Source organism: Eubalaena glacialis, chromosome 16 (genome assembly GCF_028564815.1).
Source record: "Eubalaena glacialis isolate mEubGla1 chromosome 16, mEubGla1.1.hap2.+ XY, whole genome shotgun sequence".
Classification (NCBI taxonomy): domain Eukaryota; kingdom Metazoa; phylum Chordata; class Mammalia; order Artiodactyla; family Balaenidae; genus Eubalaena; species Eubalaena glacialis.
In genome coordinates, this window is record NC_083731.1 from 71,240,634 (window position 1) to 71,256,388 (window position 15,755).

The 15,755-nt window shown below is 37.0% G+C and overlaps 1 protein-coding gene across 6 annotated transcripts in view; it reads left to right on the top strand.

The window, feature by feature from the left end:
* The window catches only part of RB1 (RB transcriptional corepressor 1), a 138,451-nt gene that overhangs the window by 107,587 nt on the left and 15,109 nt on the right, over positions 1-15,755 (top strand). For all 6 annotated transcript variants that reach the window (XM_061170714.1, XM_061170716.1, XM_061170717.1 and 3 more), the window contains exons 18-20: positions 9,909-10,027; positions 12,873-13,018; positions 15,594-15,739. In XM_061170714.1, the coding sequence (XP_061026697.1) occupies positions 9,909-10,027; positions 12,873-13,018; positions 15,594-15,739 (411 nt within the window). The remainder of the gene's footprint in view (positions 1-9,908; positions 10,028-12,872; positions 13,019-15,593; positions 15,740-15,755) is intronic.

The window sequence follows — 15,755 nt, forward strand, 5'->3', positions numbered from 1 at the left end:
AAAGATCATGTAGAGTAGACTTATAACTTTTTCTATCCATATTACTTGCTGACAGAGAGAGTCTGGTTTCCTTCACATGATTAAGTGGCAAAATAGAGTGGAATGTCCAGAGAGTGATTATGCTGAGAGTTAATTTAAGTAGATAAGTAATGACATAAGACAGCTTGCCTGAGACCAAGAGTAAACTTCTGTCTGAGTCCTGAATGCGAACAGTGCTATAGATATAAATGCATAAATTTTCAGAAGTCAAATATTCCATTAAATACTTTCTTTAGATTAAAAAAAAAAATCAGATTCTGTATTAGTTATCTATTGCTGTGTAAGAAATTACCCCAAACCTTAACAGTTTAGTAAAACAACTAATGTTTTACTTCGCACATAATTTCTGAAGGTTGGGAATCTGGGAGTGGTTTAGCTATGTGGTTTTGGCTCCAGTTCTCTCAGGAAAGTTCCTCAAGTTGTCAACAAAGGCTGCAGTCAGCTTAAATCCTTCCTGGAATTCGAGAATCTGCTACCAAGTTCACTCACACGGTTGTTGGCAGCCCTCATTCCTTCACTGGTCGTTGGCCAGAGGCTTCATTTGTTTGCCACATAGACCTCTCCATAGGGTTACTTACTCCAAGGCAGCTGCTTTCGCCTAGAGCAAGAAGAGATCTGAGAGAAAGAGAGAGAGAGAGAGAGAGAGAGAGCACGGGAGCACACGCCTAAGACGGAAACTGCAGGTTTTCTATAAGCTAATCTCAGAACTGACATGCTGTCACTTCTGCTATATGCCATTGACCACACAGACTAACCCTAGGACAGTGTATAAGGGTGTAAATACCCAGTGGCAGGAATTATAGGGGTTATCTTGGAGGCCAGATGCCACAGTTGATATTTAGTGTCAGTTAGAAATCAAATCTTATCATCCACTTTCTTCTTTGTGCTTTGCTGTGTTTAATTAAACCTATGGTATGGTTATGTCATATAACATTCTAGAAATATTTATTGAGTGTCCACTATATGCTTGGCACTGGGTTTTGTTTTTGTTTTTTGTTTTTGTTTTTTTTTGCTGCATTGGGTCTTTGTTGCTGCACACGGGCTTTCTCTAGTTGTGGTGAACAGGGGCTACTCTTCGTTGCAGTGCGCATGCTTCTCATTGCGGTGGCTTCTCTTGTTGTGGAGCACGGGCTCTAGGCGTGTGGGCTTCAGTTGTTGTGGCTCACAGGCTTAGTTGCTCCACGGCATGTGGGATCTTCCCAGACCAGGGATGGAACCCGTGTCCCCTGCATGGGCAGGAGGATTCTTAACCACTGTGTCACTAGGGAAGTCGCGGGCACTGGGCTTTTATTTTAAGAACTCTCTAAAAGTCCCGTCTGGAGAAGAAGTTAGACTTGGGGTATATTTTGAAGTTGGAGCCAATATGACTTGCATGGATTGGACAGTGGAGAGTGAGACAAAGAATAATAAACATGATTCTTTTTTGCTTTGGGCAACTGTATATAAGAAGTGTTAATGATATGGGAAAAACTGAGGAGTGGGAATTTTTTGGTGGTAGAGGACGATTACAGTTCATTTCAAATGAACATGTTGAATAAGGTGGAAGAGGACAGATGCTTCTGAAGTGACCCTATCAGTAGCTGGCAACTGGAGGGTTGTTTACCTTTATGTCCCTACTTCCTAGTAAAGCTCCTGTTACAGAATAGACATATGACGAATAATGGGTGGATGGATGCATGGATAACTAGGCATTATTGTCATTAGCTTCTCCACTTTACAGTTGAGAAAAGTGAATCATAACAAGGTTAAGCAACTTTCTCCAGGGTCATGCGGCCAGTAAGTGGTCAGGACTTGAACCCTTGTGGTGTGGCTCCAGAGTCTGTGTTTCTATCCACTGCACCATACTTCTTCTCATTATTATTATCATGGCATAGTCATTATCATAAACCTGTATCTATATATCTCTGTGACCAATTGGGTTGGGGGAGATGGAGTAATAAAAGTGATACTTGAGTGGAACATGAAGACTGTTGGTGAACAAAATGCCACCTTCATCCTTGGAAGAGGAATTCACTTTGGTATAATCCTATTGTGCTAATTTAAAGCACAACCAGGTAAACCATCTATGGGTTAAACCATATCTGAAGAGAAAGTAAAATACCTGATTAGTAGCATACCTAAATCCTATTAAAGGCTCAGGTTTACTTGCATATCTTTGTGAGTCTCAAGATCTCCTGAAATGTCTTTGTTTGAGAAAAGAGTGGGATTAGGCCACTCCTGCTGAATATATGTGAATTTGTTCCATTTATCCCATATGTAAAGATATTCAGTTTGTCAATGACTAGAAAATGTAAAACATTGAGTATGACATACATGCATTAGCTGGTGTTAATTGTTAGCATTATTTTACGCAGATGAAAGCCATTACTTAGATTGCACTTCAGAGTGCCCCTAATGAATACAGGAAAGAATGCCTTGACAATAGGAATTACTACATTATGGTGGTTGTAGAATAAATCAGTATTGTTTATTTTTTAAAGACTTTAACTTAGTTTATTGTGGTTTTAGTTATACATAAGTTTTCAGGTTCTGTATAGTCAGATTGCTTCATCTTTTCCTTTATGACTGCTGGGTTATGGTCAAACCTAAAAAGTCCTTTCCTTTCAAGAAGTTATAGAAACTTACACAAGCCTCTTAGATAGCCTCATCCACCAGAGGGCAGACAGCAGAAGCAAGAAGAACTACAATCCTGAAGCCTGTGGAACAAAAACCACATTCACAGAAAGATAGACAAGATGAAAAGGTAGAGGGCATTATACCAGATGAAGGAACAAGATAAAACCCCAGAAAAACAACTAAATGAAGCAGAGATAGGCAACCTTCCAGAAAAAGAATTCAGAATAATGATAGTGAAGATGATCCAGGACCTCGGAATAAGAATGGAGGCAAAGATCGAGAGGATGCAAGAAATGTTTAACAAAGATCTAGAAGAATTAAAGAACAAACAAACAGAGATTAAAAAATACAATAACTGAAATGAAAACTACACTAGAAGGAATCAATAGCAGAATAACTGAGGCATAAGAACGGATAAGTGACCTAGAAGACAGAATGGTGGAATTCACTGCTGCGGAACAGAATAAAGAAAAAAGAATGAAAAGAAATGAAGACAGCCTAAGAGACCTCTGGGACAACACTAAACGCAACAACGTTCGCATTATAGGGGTCCCAGAAGGAGAAGACAGAGAGAAAGGACCAGAGGATATATTTGAAGAGATTATAGTCAAAAACTTCCCTAACATGGGAAAGGAAATAGCCACCCAAGTCCAGGAAGCGCAGCGAGTCCCATACAGGATAAACCCAAGGAGAAACACGCCGAGACACATAGTAATCAAATTGGCAAAAATTAAAGACAAAGAAAAATTATTGAAAGCAGCAAGGGAAAAACAACAAATAACATACCAGGGAACTCCCATAAGGTTAACAGCTGATTTCTCAGCAGGAGCTCTACAAGCCAGAAGGGAGTGGCATGATATACTTAAAGTGATGAAAGGGAAGAACCTACAACCAAGATTACTCTACCCGGCAAGGATTTCATTCAGATTCGATGGAGAAATCAAAAGCTTTACAGACAAGCAAAAGCTAAGAGAATTCAGCACCACCAAACCAGCTCTACAACAAATGCTAAAGGAACTTCTCTAAGTGGGAAACACAAGAGAAGAAAAGGACCTACAAAAACAAACCCAAAACAATTAAGAAAATGGTCATAGGAACATACACATCGATAATTACCTTAAACGTGAATGGATTAAATGCTCCAACCAAAAGACACAGGCTTGCTGAATGGATACAAAAACAAGACCCATCTATATGCTGTCTACAAGAGACCCACTTCAGACCTAGGGACACATACAGACTGAAAGTGAGGGGATGGAAAAAGATATTCCATGCAAATGGAAATCAAAAGAAAGCTGGAGTAGCTATACTCATATCAGATAAAATAGACTTTAAAATAAAGAATGTTACAAGAGACAAGGAAGGACACTACATAATGATCAAGGAATCAATCCAAGAAGAAGATATAACAATTATAAATATATATGCACCCAACATAGGAGCACCTCAATACATAAGGCAACTGCTAACAGCTATGAAAGAGGAAATCGACAGTAACACAATAATAGTGGGGGACTTTAACACCTCACTTACACCAATGGACAGATCATCCAAAATGAATATAAATAAGGAAACAGAAGCGTTAAATGACACAGTAGACCAGATAGATTTAATTGATATTTATAGGACATTCCATCCAAAAACAGCAGATTACACGTTCTTCTCAAGTGCGCACGGAACATTCTCCAGCATAGATCACATCTTGGGTCACAAATCAAGCCTCAGTAAATTTAAGAAAATTGAAATCATATCAAGCATCTTTTCTGACCACAACGCTATGAGATTAGAAATGAATTACAGGGAAAAAAAACGTAAAAAACACAAACACAGGGAGGCTAAACAACACGTTACTAAATAACCAAGAGATCACTGAAGAAATCAAAGAGGAAATCAAAAAATACCTAGAGACAAATGTCAATGAAAACACGACAATCCAAAACCTATGGGATGCAGCAAAAGCAGTTCTAAGAGGGAAGTTTATAGCTATACAAGCCTACCTCAAGAAACAAGAAAAATCTCAAATAAACAATCTAACCTTATACCTAAAGGAAGTAGAGAAAGAAGCACAAACACAACCCAAATTTAGCAGAAGGAAAGAAATCATAAAGATCAGAGCAGAAATAAATGAAATAAAAACAAAGAAAACAATAGCAAAGATCAATAAAACTAAAAGCTGGTTCTTTGAGAAGATAAACAAAATTGATAAGCCATTAGCCAGACTCATCAAGAAAAAGAGGGAGAGGACTCAAATCAATAAAATTAGAAATGAAAAAGGAGAAGTTACAACAGACACTGCAGAAATACAAAGCATCCTTAGAGACTACTACAAGCAACTCTATGCCAATAAAATGGACAACCTGGAAGAAATGGACAAATTCTTACAAAGGTATAACCTTCCAAGACTGAACCAGGAAGAAATAGAAAATATGAGCAGACCAATCACAAGTAATGAAATTGAAACTGTGATTAAAAATCTTCCAACAAACAAAAGTCCAGGACCAGATGGCTTCACAGGTGAATTCTATCAAACGTTTAGAGAAGAGCTAACACCCATCCTTCTCAAACTCTTCCAGAAAATTGCAGAGGAAGGAACACTCCCAAACTCATGCTATGAGGCCACCATCACCCTGATACCAAAACCAGACAAAGATACTACAAAAAAAGAAAATTACAGACCAATATCACTGATGAATATAGATGCAAAAATCCTCAACAAAATACTAGCAAACAGAATCCAACAACACATTAAAAGGATCATACACCACGATCAAGTGGGATTTATCCCAGGGATGCAAGGATTCTTCAATATACGCAAATCAATCAATGTGATACACCATATTAACAAATTGAAAAATAAAAACCATATGATCATCTCAATAGATGCAGAAAAAGCTTTTGACAGAATTCAACACCCATGTATGACAAAAACTCTCCAGAAAGTGGGCATAGAGGGAACCTACCTCAACATAATAAAGGCCATATATGACAAACCCACAGCAAACATCATTCTCAATGGTGAAAAACTGAAAGCATTTCCTCTAAGATCAGGAACAAGACAAGGATGTCCGCTCTCACCACTGTTATTCAACATAGCTTTGGAATTCCTAGCCACGGCAATCAGAGAAGAAAAAGAAATAAAAGGAATACAAATTGGAAAAGAAGAAGTAAAACTGTCACTGTTTGCAGATGACATGATACTATACATAGAGAATCCTAAAGATGCCACCAGAAAACTACTAGAGCTAATCAATGAATTTGGTAAAGTTGCAGGATACAAAATTAATGCACAGAAATCTCTTGCATTCCTATACACTAATGATGAAAAATCTGAAAGACAAATTAAGGAAACACTCCCATTTACCACTGCAACAAAAAGAATAAAGTACCTAGGAATAAACCTATCTAGGGAGACAAAAGACCTGTATGCAGAAAACTATAAGACACTGATGAAAGAAATTAAAGATGATACCAACAGATGGAGAGATACACCATGTTCTTGGATTGGAAGAATCAATATTGTGAAAATGACTATACTACCCAAAGCACTCTACAGATTCAGTGCAATCCCTATCAAATTACCAATGGCATTTTTTACGGAACTAGAACAAGTCATCTTAAAATTTGTATGGAGACACAAAAGACCCCGAATAGCCAAAGCAGTCTTGAGGGAAAACAACGGAGCTGGAGGAACCAGATTCCCTGACTTCAGACTATACTACAAAGCTACAGTAATCAAGGCAATATGGTACTGGCACAAAAACAGAAACATAGATCAATGGAACAAGATAGAAAGCCCAGGGATAAACCCATGCACCTATGGTCAACTAATCTATGACAAAGGAGACAAGGATATACAATGGAGAAAAGACAGTCTCTTCAATAAGTGGTGCTGGTAAAACTGGACAGCTACATGTAAAAGAATGAAATTAGAACACTCCCTAACACCATACACAAAAATAGACTCAAAATGGATTCGAGACCTAAATGTAAGACCGGACACTATAAAACTCTCAGAGGAAAACATAGGAAGAACACTCTTTGACATAAATCACAGCAAGATCTTTTTTGATCCACCTCCTAGAGTAATGGAAATAAAAACAAAAATAAGCAAATGGGACCTAATGAAACTTCAGAGCTTTTGCCAGCAAAGGAAACCATAAACAAGACGAAAAGACAGCCCTCAGAATGGGAGAAAATATTTGCAAATGAATCAACGGACAAAAGATTAATCTCCAAAATATATAGACAGCTCATGCAGCTCAATATTAAAGAAACAAACAACCCAATCCTAAAATGGGCAGAAGACCTAAATAGACATTTCTCCAAAGAAAACATACAGATGACCAAGAAGCACATGAAAAGCTGCTCAACATCACTAATTATTAGAGAAATGCAAATCAAAACTACAATGAGGTATCACCTCACACTAGTTAGAATGGGCATCATCAGAAAATCTACAAACAACAAATGCTGGAGAGGGTGTGGAGAAAAGGGAATCCTCTTGCACTGTTGGTGGGAATGTAAATTGATACAGCCACTATGGAGAACAATATGGAGGTTCCTTAAAAAACTAAAAATAGAATTACCATATGATCTAGCAATCCCACTACTGGGCATATACCCAGAGAAAACCATAATTCAAAAAGACACATGCACCCCAGTGTTCACTGCAGCACTATTTACAATAGCCAGGTCATGGAAGCAACCTAAATGCCCATCGACTGATGAATGGATAAAGAAGTTGTGGTACATATATACAATGGAATATTACTCAGCCATAAAAAGGAACGAAATTGAGTCATTTGTTGAGACGTGGATGGATCTAGAGACTGTTATACAGAGTGAAGTAAGTCAGAAAGAGAAAAAACAAATATCATTTTTTAACGCATGTATGTGGAACCTAGAAAAATGGTACAGATGAACTGGTTTGCAGGGCAGAAGTTGAGACACAGATGTAGAGAACAAACGTATGGACACCAAGGGGGGAAAGCCGCAGGGGGGCGGTGGGGATGGTGGTGTGCTGAAATGGGTGATTGGGATTGACATGTATACACTGATGTGTATAAAATTGGTGACTAATAAGAACCTGCTGTATAAAAAAATAAATAACATGAAAAAATTTAAAAATAAATAAAAGAAGAAGTTATAAAGAAAGGGGTGAAGGGATGAAAAGAAAATAAAAAGGTAACTATGTGAGGTAGTGAATGCTAATTAGTTTGATTGTGGTGATCATTTCACAATGTATGAAGCCATCACGTTGTGCACCTTAAATATATATGATTTTTGTCAATTATACTTCAATAAAGGTGAAAAAAGATTTTTTTAAAAGTTATAAAGATATTCTCGTATATTTCTAATACTTTTTCAATTTTGTTTTTTAACATAAGTAATTGATTTTCTATATGTTATGAAAGTGTAATAATTTTTTTTCAAATTGCTAGCTTATTTTTCACTTTTTATTGAATAGACTCTTCATATTTTTACAAAATCTACTTATATTCTACAGTGTTTTGTATTTTTATTTATGGATACACCGCTTTTCCTTTTGAAATAAACCTAGCATCTTGGCCATCTGTCTGTTTTCTTGCCCTTTAGTTCAAGTACTAAAAGAGTAGAATATATATGGCCCCCATTTTTATGGACTAGCAAGCTTTCACCTCCAGAAAGTTACAATTTTTGAATCAAGGTTTTTAATGGTTCTTACTGCTGGTCTTACTTTTTTGTAAATGATATTTTAAAAATTATGCTTTTAAACTTTTTGCTTGGTATATAGAAATATAATTATTTTTCACATTGATTTCATAACAGTACAGAAACCTTGCTAATCTTTCTTATTCTAATAATTTCACTGTAGATCCTTTTGAATTTTCTTTATCAGCAGATAAATCATTTGTGAATAATGGTATTTTTGTTCTTTCTTCCTTTCCAGTCTTTTTTCTTTGACTTATTGAGCAGACTGGAACCTCAAGTATAATGCTGAATAGAAAGCAGGACAATGGGACAACCTTCTCTTATCTCCGATTTTTTAAGGGGAATGCTCTTAACGTTTCACCACTACATATAATGTTTGCTGTGGTTTTTCTGTTTATTTGTAGATGTCATTTATAAAATTTGGAGTACCATTCTGTTCCTGGTTTACTAAGAGTTTTCTTTCTTTTTTTTTTTAATGACAAATGGGTTTTTAATGAGAACTTTTTCTGCATCGATTTTGACAAGATTTTTCACCTTAGATTTATTAGTGAGGTGAATTGCATTATAGATTTTCTAACGTTGAACTAATTTTGCAACCTGGATAAACTCAACTTGGTAAATGATATATTCTTTTTAACACTGCTGTTGTGGGTTGCTAATATTTCTTGTTCAGAATTTTTATATCTCTGTTCATCAGCAAGGATGGGCTATAATTTACCTTTTTGTAATGTCCTTGACAGTTTTTAGTATCAGTGTTGTACTAGCCTCATAAAATGAGATAGAGAATGTTTTTACTTCTTCCATTCTCTGAAGAGTTGGAGCAAAAGTGGAATTATCTATTCCTTGAATGTTTGGTGGAATTCACTGGTAAAACCAGCAGTGCTTGATGTTTTCTTTGTGGGGAGACTTTTAATTACTGATCCAAATTCTTTAATAGTTTATAGGACTGTTGAGGTTTATTTATTTCTTATTGAGTTTGGTTAATTTATATTTTTGAGGAATTTTCCATTTGGTCTAAGTTTTCCTATGAATTGACATAAAATTTTTCACAACAGTCCCCTATTATCTTTCTAATCTTCGTAATGGTGGCCCCAGTTTTGTTCCTAATACTGTTTATCTGTCTCTTCTCTTTTTCTCAATCTGACTGGAGTTTTGTTTAATTTTATTAATTATTTCAAAGAACCAATTATTACCTTAGTTGATCAAACCATGTATTTTATCTTTGTTTTCAGTTTCATTAAATCCTGTTCATGTCTTTATTATTTTCTTCCTTCTACTTTCTTTGGGTCTCTTCTGTGTCTCTTTCCCTAACTTTTAATTTCTTTTCTAATACAAGCATTTGAAGTTATACATATTCCTAGTTCTTTATTTTACGTGTAATACAAAAATTGGCAGTCATTATTTTCAAGGTGGAGAAAAGAATCTTATTCTGACTTCAAAATTGCTATTGTCAATTATGACTAAATTCATAATGCTCACCATGTCAAACCATATGATTTTGATATATACATTGGAGAATCATACTTACCAATGTTGTTCTAATGTCATCTTGTTTCATATAGGATTCACCTTTATTTGATCTTATTAAACAAGCAAAGGACCAAGAAGGACCAGCTGATCACCTTGAACCTGCTTGTTCTCTCAGCCTTCCTCTCCAGAATAATCACACTGCAGCAGATATGTAAGTAGAATATCTGTTGTGTCAATCCATTCAACTTGCAAATAGATTCTGAGCATAGTGTAATGCAAGATGTTATACAAAAGCTGTAGGGAATAGAATTTTGAATAAGACATTTTTCCTGCTTTCAGGGATCAGTAATATAAGATACATGACCCAAATAAAGTTCATATACAGTGATACAGAGTGCTACTGAAATCACTCAGGTTTGGTGTAATGAGGACAGCTTTCATGCAGAGATGGCAATTTAGATAGTCCTCAAAGGTAGAGCAGGATTTCAACATGGAAACTGGAGAGGAGGGAAGAGACAGAAATAGCATGAACCCCAAAGTATAGCAGCCAGGAAAGCAGGAAACATTTTTCAGGGAGTACAGCTCAGTGCATCTGGAGTGAAGCATAGGATGGGCAAAGGGAGTAGTGTGGGATCAGAGACTAAAACGGTTGATTAGTGCATGATGGTGTGAGGGAAGAAGAAGGCGATAACTAACATTTATTAAGGGTTCACTATGTGCTGGACAGTGACCTAACAGCCCTGTAAGATAATAGACGCGGCTATCAGCCTCCGTTATCTATGAAGAAGGAATTAGAAATCAAACTCAAGCAATCTGACCCCAAAGCCCATGCTCTTAAGCAGTCTAGCTACATTGCCTTTCATAGAAATGTGCCTAATGTTATGTTCCTGTTCAGTTCTGTATAGGAATTGACATTACAGAGTTCTGTGATTAGTGCGGGGACTGTTTTCCAGAGATGTCATTTCCATGATAATTTGTACCAAAGTATTTCTAGCATATGGAGCGTCTGCCTTCATGTATAAATTTGTTTGCTAGGTAATACATAAATATAAATAAATCAAGCCTTATCTTTTTCTTTAATTCAATAAGCAGTTGTCTGTTAGGTGCCAGGAAGTGTTCTAGGCACTGGGAATACAAAGGCGAATAAGATGGACTAGGTCCTTCCCCTCATAGAGCTCACGCTCTGGAGGAAGGAAATAAACAGTGAACAAGTAAACTAATACATAAGGTGATTTTAGAATATAATAAGTTCTGTAATAGAAAGAAACAGAATGATGTGAAAGAGAAGCTAAGAGAGTGATAGAATGTTTAGGGAAGCTTTCTCTGATGAAGTGCTATTTGACCTGAGACTTCAAGAACAAGTGGGTGCTGGCCAGGCAAAATCTGCATGATGTGCATTCCAGGCACAGCAAACAGTATTAAGTGCAGTGGCCCTGGGTGGTCAAACTTAGCTGGTCTGAGGAACAGAAAGAAACCCCGAAGCAAACAAGAGGAGAATGGTACAAGATGGGGCTGGAGAGGCAAACTGGAGCTAGACCTTGTAGGTTCTCATAGGTCGTAGGGAGGAGTTTCGGTTTTTAGAAGGGCAGTGGGAAAGCATTAAGGTTTTAAGCAGGGGTGCAGCTTGCTATAATTGGTATTTTTAAAGTCAGTTTCTGGCTGCTATTTGAAGTACAGGTGGATTTGGAGGAGGGAAAGGAACAGGGCAAGGAAGAAAGTAGAAAGACAAGTTTGGAGAAAATTTCAGTAGTTCAAGTGAGAGATGTAAACGACTTGGTCTAAGATATGTCAGTAGAGATACAAAGAAATGGAAAGATCTGGGGTGTATTTTAGAGGAAGATTTAATAGAACTTTCTTTTGCATTGGGTTTGAAGATTGGGAAAAGGGAAAAATTAAAAATACCTCCTAAGTTTTTAACTTAAGAAACTGGATGTAATGTGGAGCCATTTCTTGACATGGGAAAGAAATCAAGAGCTCCACTTTGGCCTTCTTAAGTCTGAGATTCAAGTAGCGAAGTCCAGGAGGTAATGTGTTCACCTAGAATTCAAGGGAGACTAACTTCTACCCAAGTTAAGTCAGTCTACAATATTGTTAGTTAGTGAATTGAAGGGAAATTCAAGGGTGATAATAGACTAGACCCTGGTACTTAAAAAGTTGTGATGGTGATTCCCTTTTCCTAGTGTACTAGTAAATATATTGCTTGTACTAGAAACATCCATAGTAAGGTACAAATCCTCCTTCCTGCTCAGAATGATTTCTCAGCTACTAAAACAAAATTAGAGAGTTATGCTTTGGTGTTTACTCCCTAGTACTTGCTCTTCATAGTAGATTCTGGGATATTTTTAAAAGACTGTAAACCTTTTACTAATAGTGACCTTAATAAAAAGTGTTCTTGAAAAAAAACAAAAGAAAGTAGACCTGGATTATCCTCTAAAATAAATGGCAACACAGAGCAGTAGAAGGTCAGAAATTGAGAAATAATTTTACTAATATCTCTGCCTTGATTTATGCCTGACATATTTTTAGTATACAGGTGTAAATCTGCCTTGATAATGTTACCTGAAATATTAATTCATATAATCATGTACTATATAATTTAGGAGGGAATATGTATGTGTAACTTAAGTCCTATGTATATGAACCATAGTTATCAATGAAATGTTTTTAGGAGAAGAATCAGAGAAATTGATATTTTGATATCAGTGGCTTGTTCTTTTAAGCTGGAGTCATTTTATGAACTCAGTCCCACTTTAATTATTAGAATTGAACATATAAACATATGCAGCTATTTTTTAAATAAGGCAGTAATTCCCAAGAAAAGCCATTTATTGAAATAGAGTTAGAAATGATAAGGACAAGCTTAGTTTTCCTATTAATCTCTCTTTTCCAACTTGTATTTAAAGAGGAATTTGGTGTAGAACAGTAGATTAAATAGACAAGATGTGTTTGGATGCATGTGTACAGCCGTGTGTGTGTGTGTGTGTGTGTGTGAGCGAGCGAGAGAGAGAGATTCTTAGCAAACTTCAAATGAAGTCTTTTCCTTTGAATATATCTAGGTATCTTTCTCCTGTAAGATCCCCAAAGAAAAAAGGGTCAACTACACGTGTAAATTCTACTGCAACTTCAGAGGCACAAGCAACCTCAGCCTTCCAGACTCAGAAGCCATTGAAATCTACCTCCCTTTCACTCTTTTACAAAAAAGGTTAGTAGATGATTACTCTCAAGAGCATGGACTCTGAAATGAGGCTGACTGGATTCAAATCATGGCTCTTCTGCTTAACTAGGCGTGACTTTGGGCAAGTCGCTTTAATATCATATGACCCAGCAATCCCACTACTGGGCATACACCCTGAGAAAACCATAATTCAAAAGGACACATGTACCCCAATGTTCATTGCAGCACCATTTACATTAGCCAGGTCATGGAAGCAACCTAAATGTCCAACGACAGATGAATGGATAAAGAAGATGTGGCACATACATACAATGGAATATTACTTAGCCATGAAAAGGAATGAAATTGGGTCATTTGCAGAGATGTGGATGGATCTAGAGTCTGTCATACAGAGTGAAGTAAGCCAGAAAGAGAGAAACAAATATCGTATATTAACGCATATATGTAGAATCTATAAAAATGGTATAGATGAACCCATTTGCAGGGTAGGAATAGAGATGTAGACGTAGAGAACGGACATGTGGACATGGTGGGGAAGGGAAGGGTGGGATGAATTGGGAGATTAGGATTGACATATATACACTACCATGCGTAAAATAGATAGCTAGCGGGAACATGCTATAAAGCACAGGAAGCTCAGCTCGGTGCTCTGTGATGTCCTAGATGGGTGGGATGGGGGTGGGGTGGGAGGGAGGTCCAAGAGGGAGGGGATATAGGTATAAATATAGCTGATTCACTTCATTGTACAGCAGAAACTAACACAACATTGTAAAGCAATTATACTCCAATTAAAAAAAAAGGAAAAAAAAACTTTAATATCTCTATGCCTGTTTTCTCATCTGTAAAATGGAAATAATAATAATCTACCTTGTATGGGTTTTGAGATAATTAAATGAATTAATACATAAAACGCTTCCAACAGTGCCTAGCCCATAGTAAGCACTCAGAAAGTGTTAGATGTTGTTATTGTCGCTGCTACTGTTATGCTTTCAAATTTATGCCTGGAAATATTTACTCCTAACATTACTTTTGCTGTTCAGGTGTGTGAGTTGAGATTATACAATGTGTTGTGGCCTAGTGCAGGTACATTTCCTGGTAACCAGGTTGTATAGCATTCTCTGATTGTGTGTGTATGTGGTGGGATGGGGAGGTCATTTGGGTGTCTGTGCATGTGTATATACATGCAAGTGCACACCCACTTGGAGCTCTTTGAAGGAAAGTAAAATGCCACATTCCTCTGTGATAAATCATTTTTCTGATTTTTATTCAAGTCAGAAATATACTGAACTTTATAGGCATGTTATAAGCCCTTACGTTAGAGCGTTGGTTCCAAAGTGTGGTCCCCAACCAGCAGAATCCACCTCACCTGCTAAGTTGTAGAAATGAGAATTTTTGTTTGAGCCCCGCCCCTAGAACTACTCAGAAGCTCTAGGATGAGGCAAAAAAAAAAAATCATTGTTTTTACAAGCCCTCAATGCAAGTCTGATATAAGCCAAAGTTGAGGATCACTGGGATAAATTATTAACTAAAAAATTCTGATTACCTTATGCAAGTCTTTGAAAAGTAAGTTTAAACCAAGGGTCATTATGTTTAAAGTAGATGGAGGAAAATTCAGTTTTGTGGATTACTTTTCTCCAACCTGTGTTCCACTAGCATTTTTTAATAAACTCTCTAAATTTAATAGCACAGTCATATTACCACTTAGGTAATCTACAAGTCTAGCGTTTTTATAGAGAAATACACTATTTGTTTTTTGTTTTTAGGATTGGAAAAATTGAGGGACTTTGGAAATTCCATTATTTTAAAAAATAATTACCCTCTTGAATATTGATAGAATTTTCAACATCTGTGATGAGAGATTACCAGTGGAACTGAAACAAACCCTATTTGGATTGTCTAATTTCACAAGATCTTAGGATCTTTCTTCCTCCGCCTCAACTTTATTTTATTTTATTTTATTTATTTAATTTATTTTTGGCTGTGTCGGGTGTCGGTTGCAGCACACGGGATCTTCTTTGAGGCATATGGGATCTTTCATTGTGGCGCACGGGCTTCTCTCTAGTTTTGGCGTGCAGGTTTTCTCTCTCTAGTTGTGGTGTGCAGGCTCCAGGGCGCGTGGGCTCTGTAGTTGTGGCGTGTGGGTTCCAGAGTGCGTGAGCTCTGTAGTTTGTGGCACGCAAGCTCTGTAGTTGAGGCGCGGGAGCTCAGTAGTTGTGGCGCACGGGCTTAGTTGCCCTGCGGCATGTGGGATCTTAGTTCCCTGACCAGGGATCGAACCCGCATCCCCTGCATTGGAAGGTGGATTCTTTACCACTGGACCACCAGGGAAGTCCCTCTACCTCAATTTTATGCTGTAATAATTTAACAAAAGAATTATTTTTTGCTGAATAATGCTTTCAGCAAAGTATTATTTTGCCTTCTAGTATCTAGGACAGTGCTAAGGCTACAAATCATTTATTCATAAGGAAAACAGTGGTAGAGATGAAGTTAATGTTAAAATGCTATTTAACAGCATTTGGTTATAGCAATTTAATGTTTTGAAAAAATCCACTTGTGATACAAAATTAAGAGTAAATGTGATTAATTACCCTTATTTTTCCAGTGTATCGACTAGCATATCTTCGACTAAATACCCTGTGTGCACGCCTTCTGTCTGACCACCCAGAACTAGAACATATCATCTGGACCCTTTTCCAACACACACTGCAAAATGAGTATGAACTCATGAGAGACAGGCATTTGGACCAGGTAAGAAAATTATGCA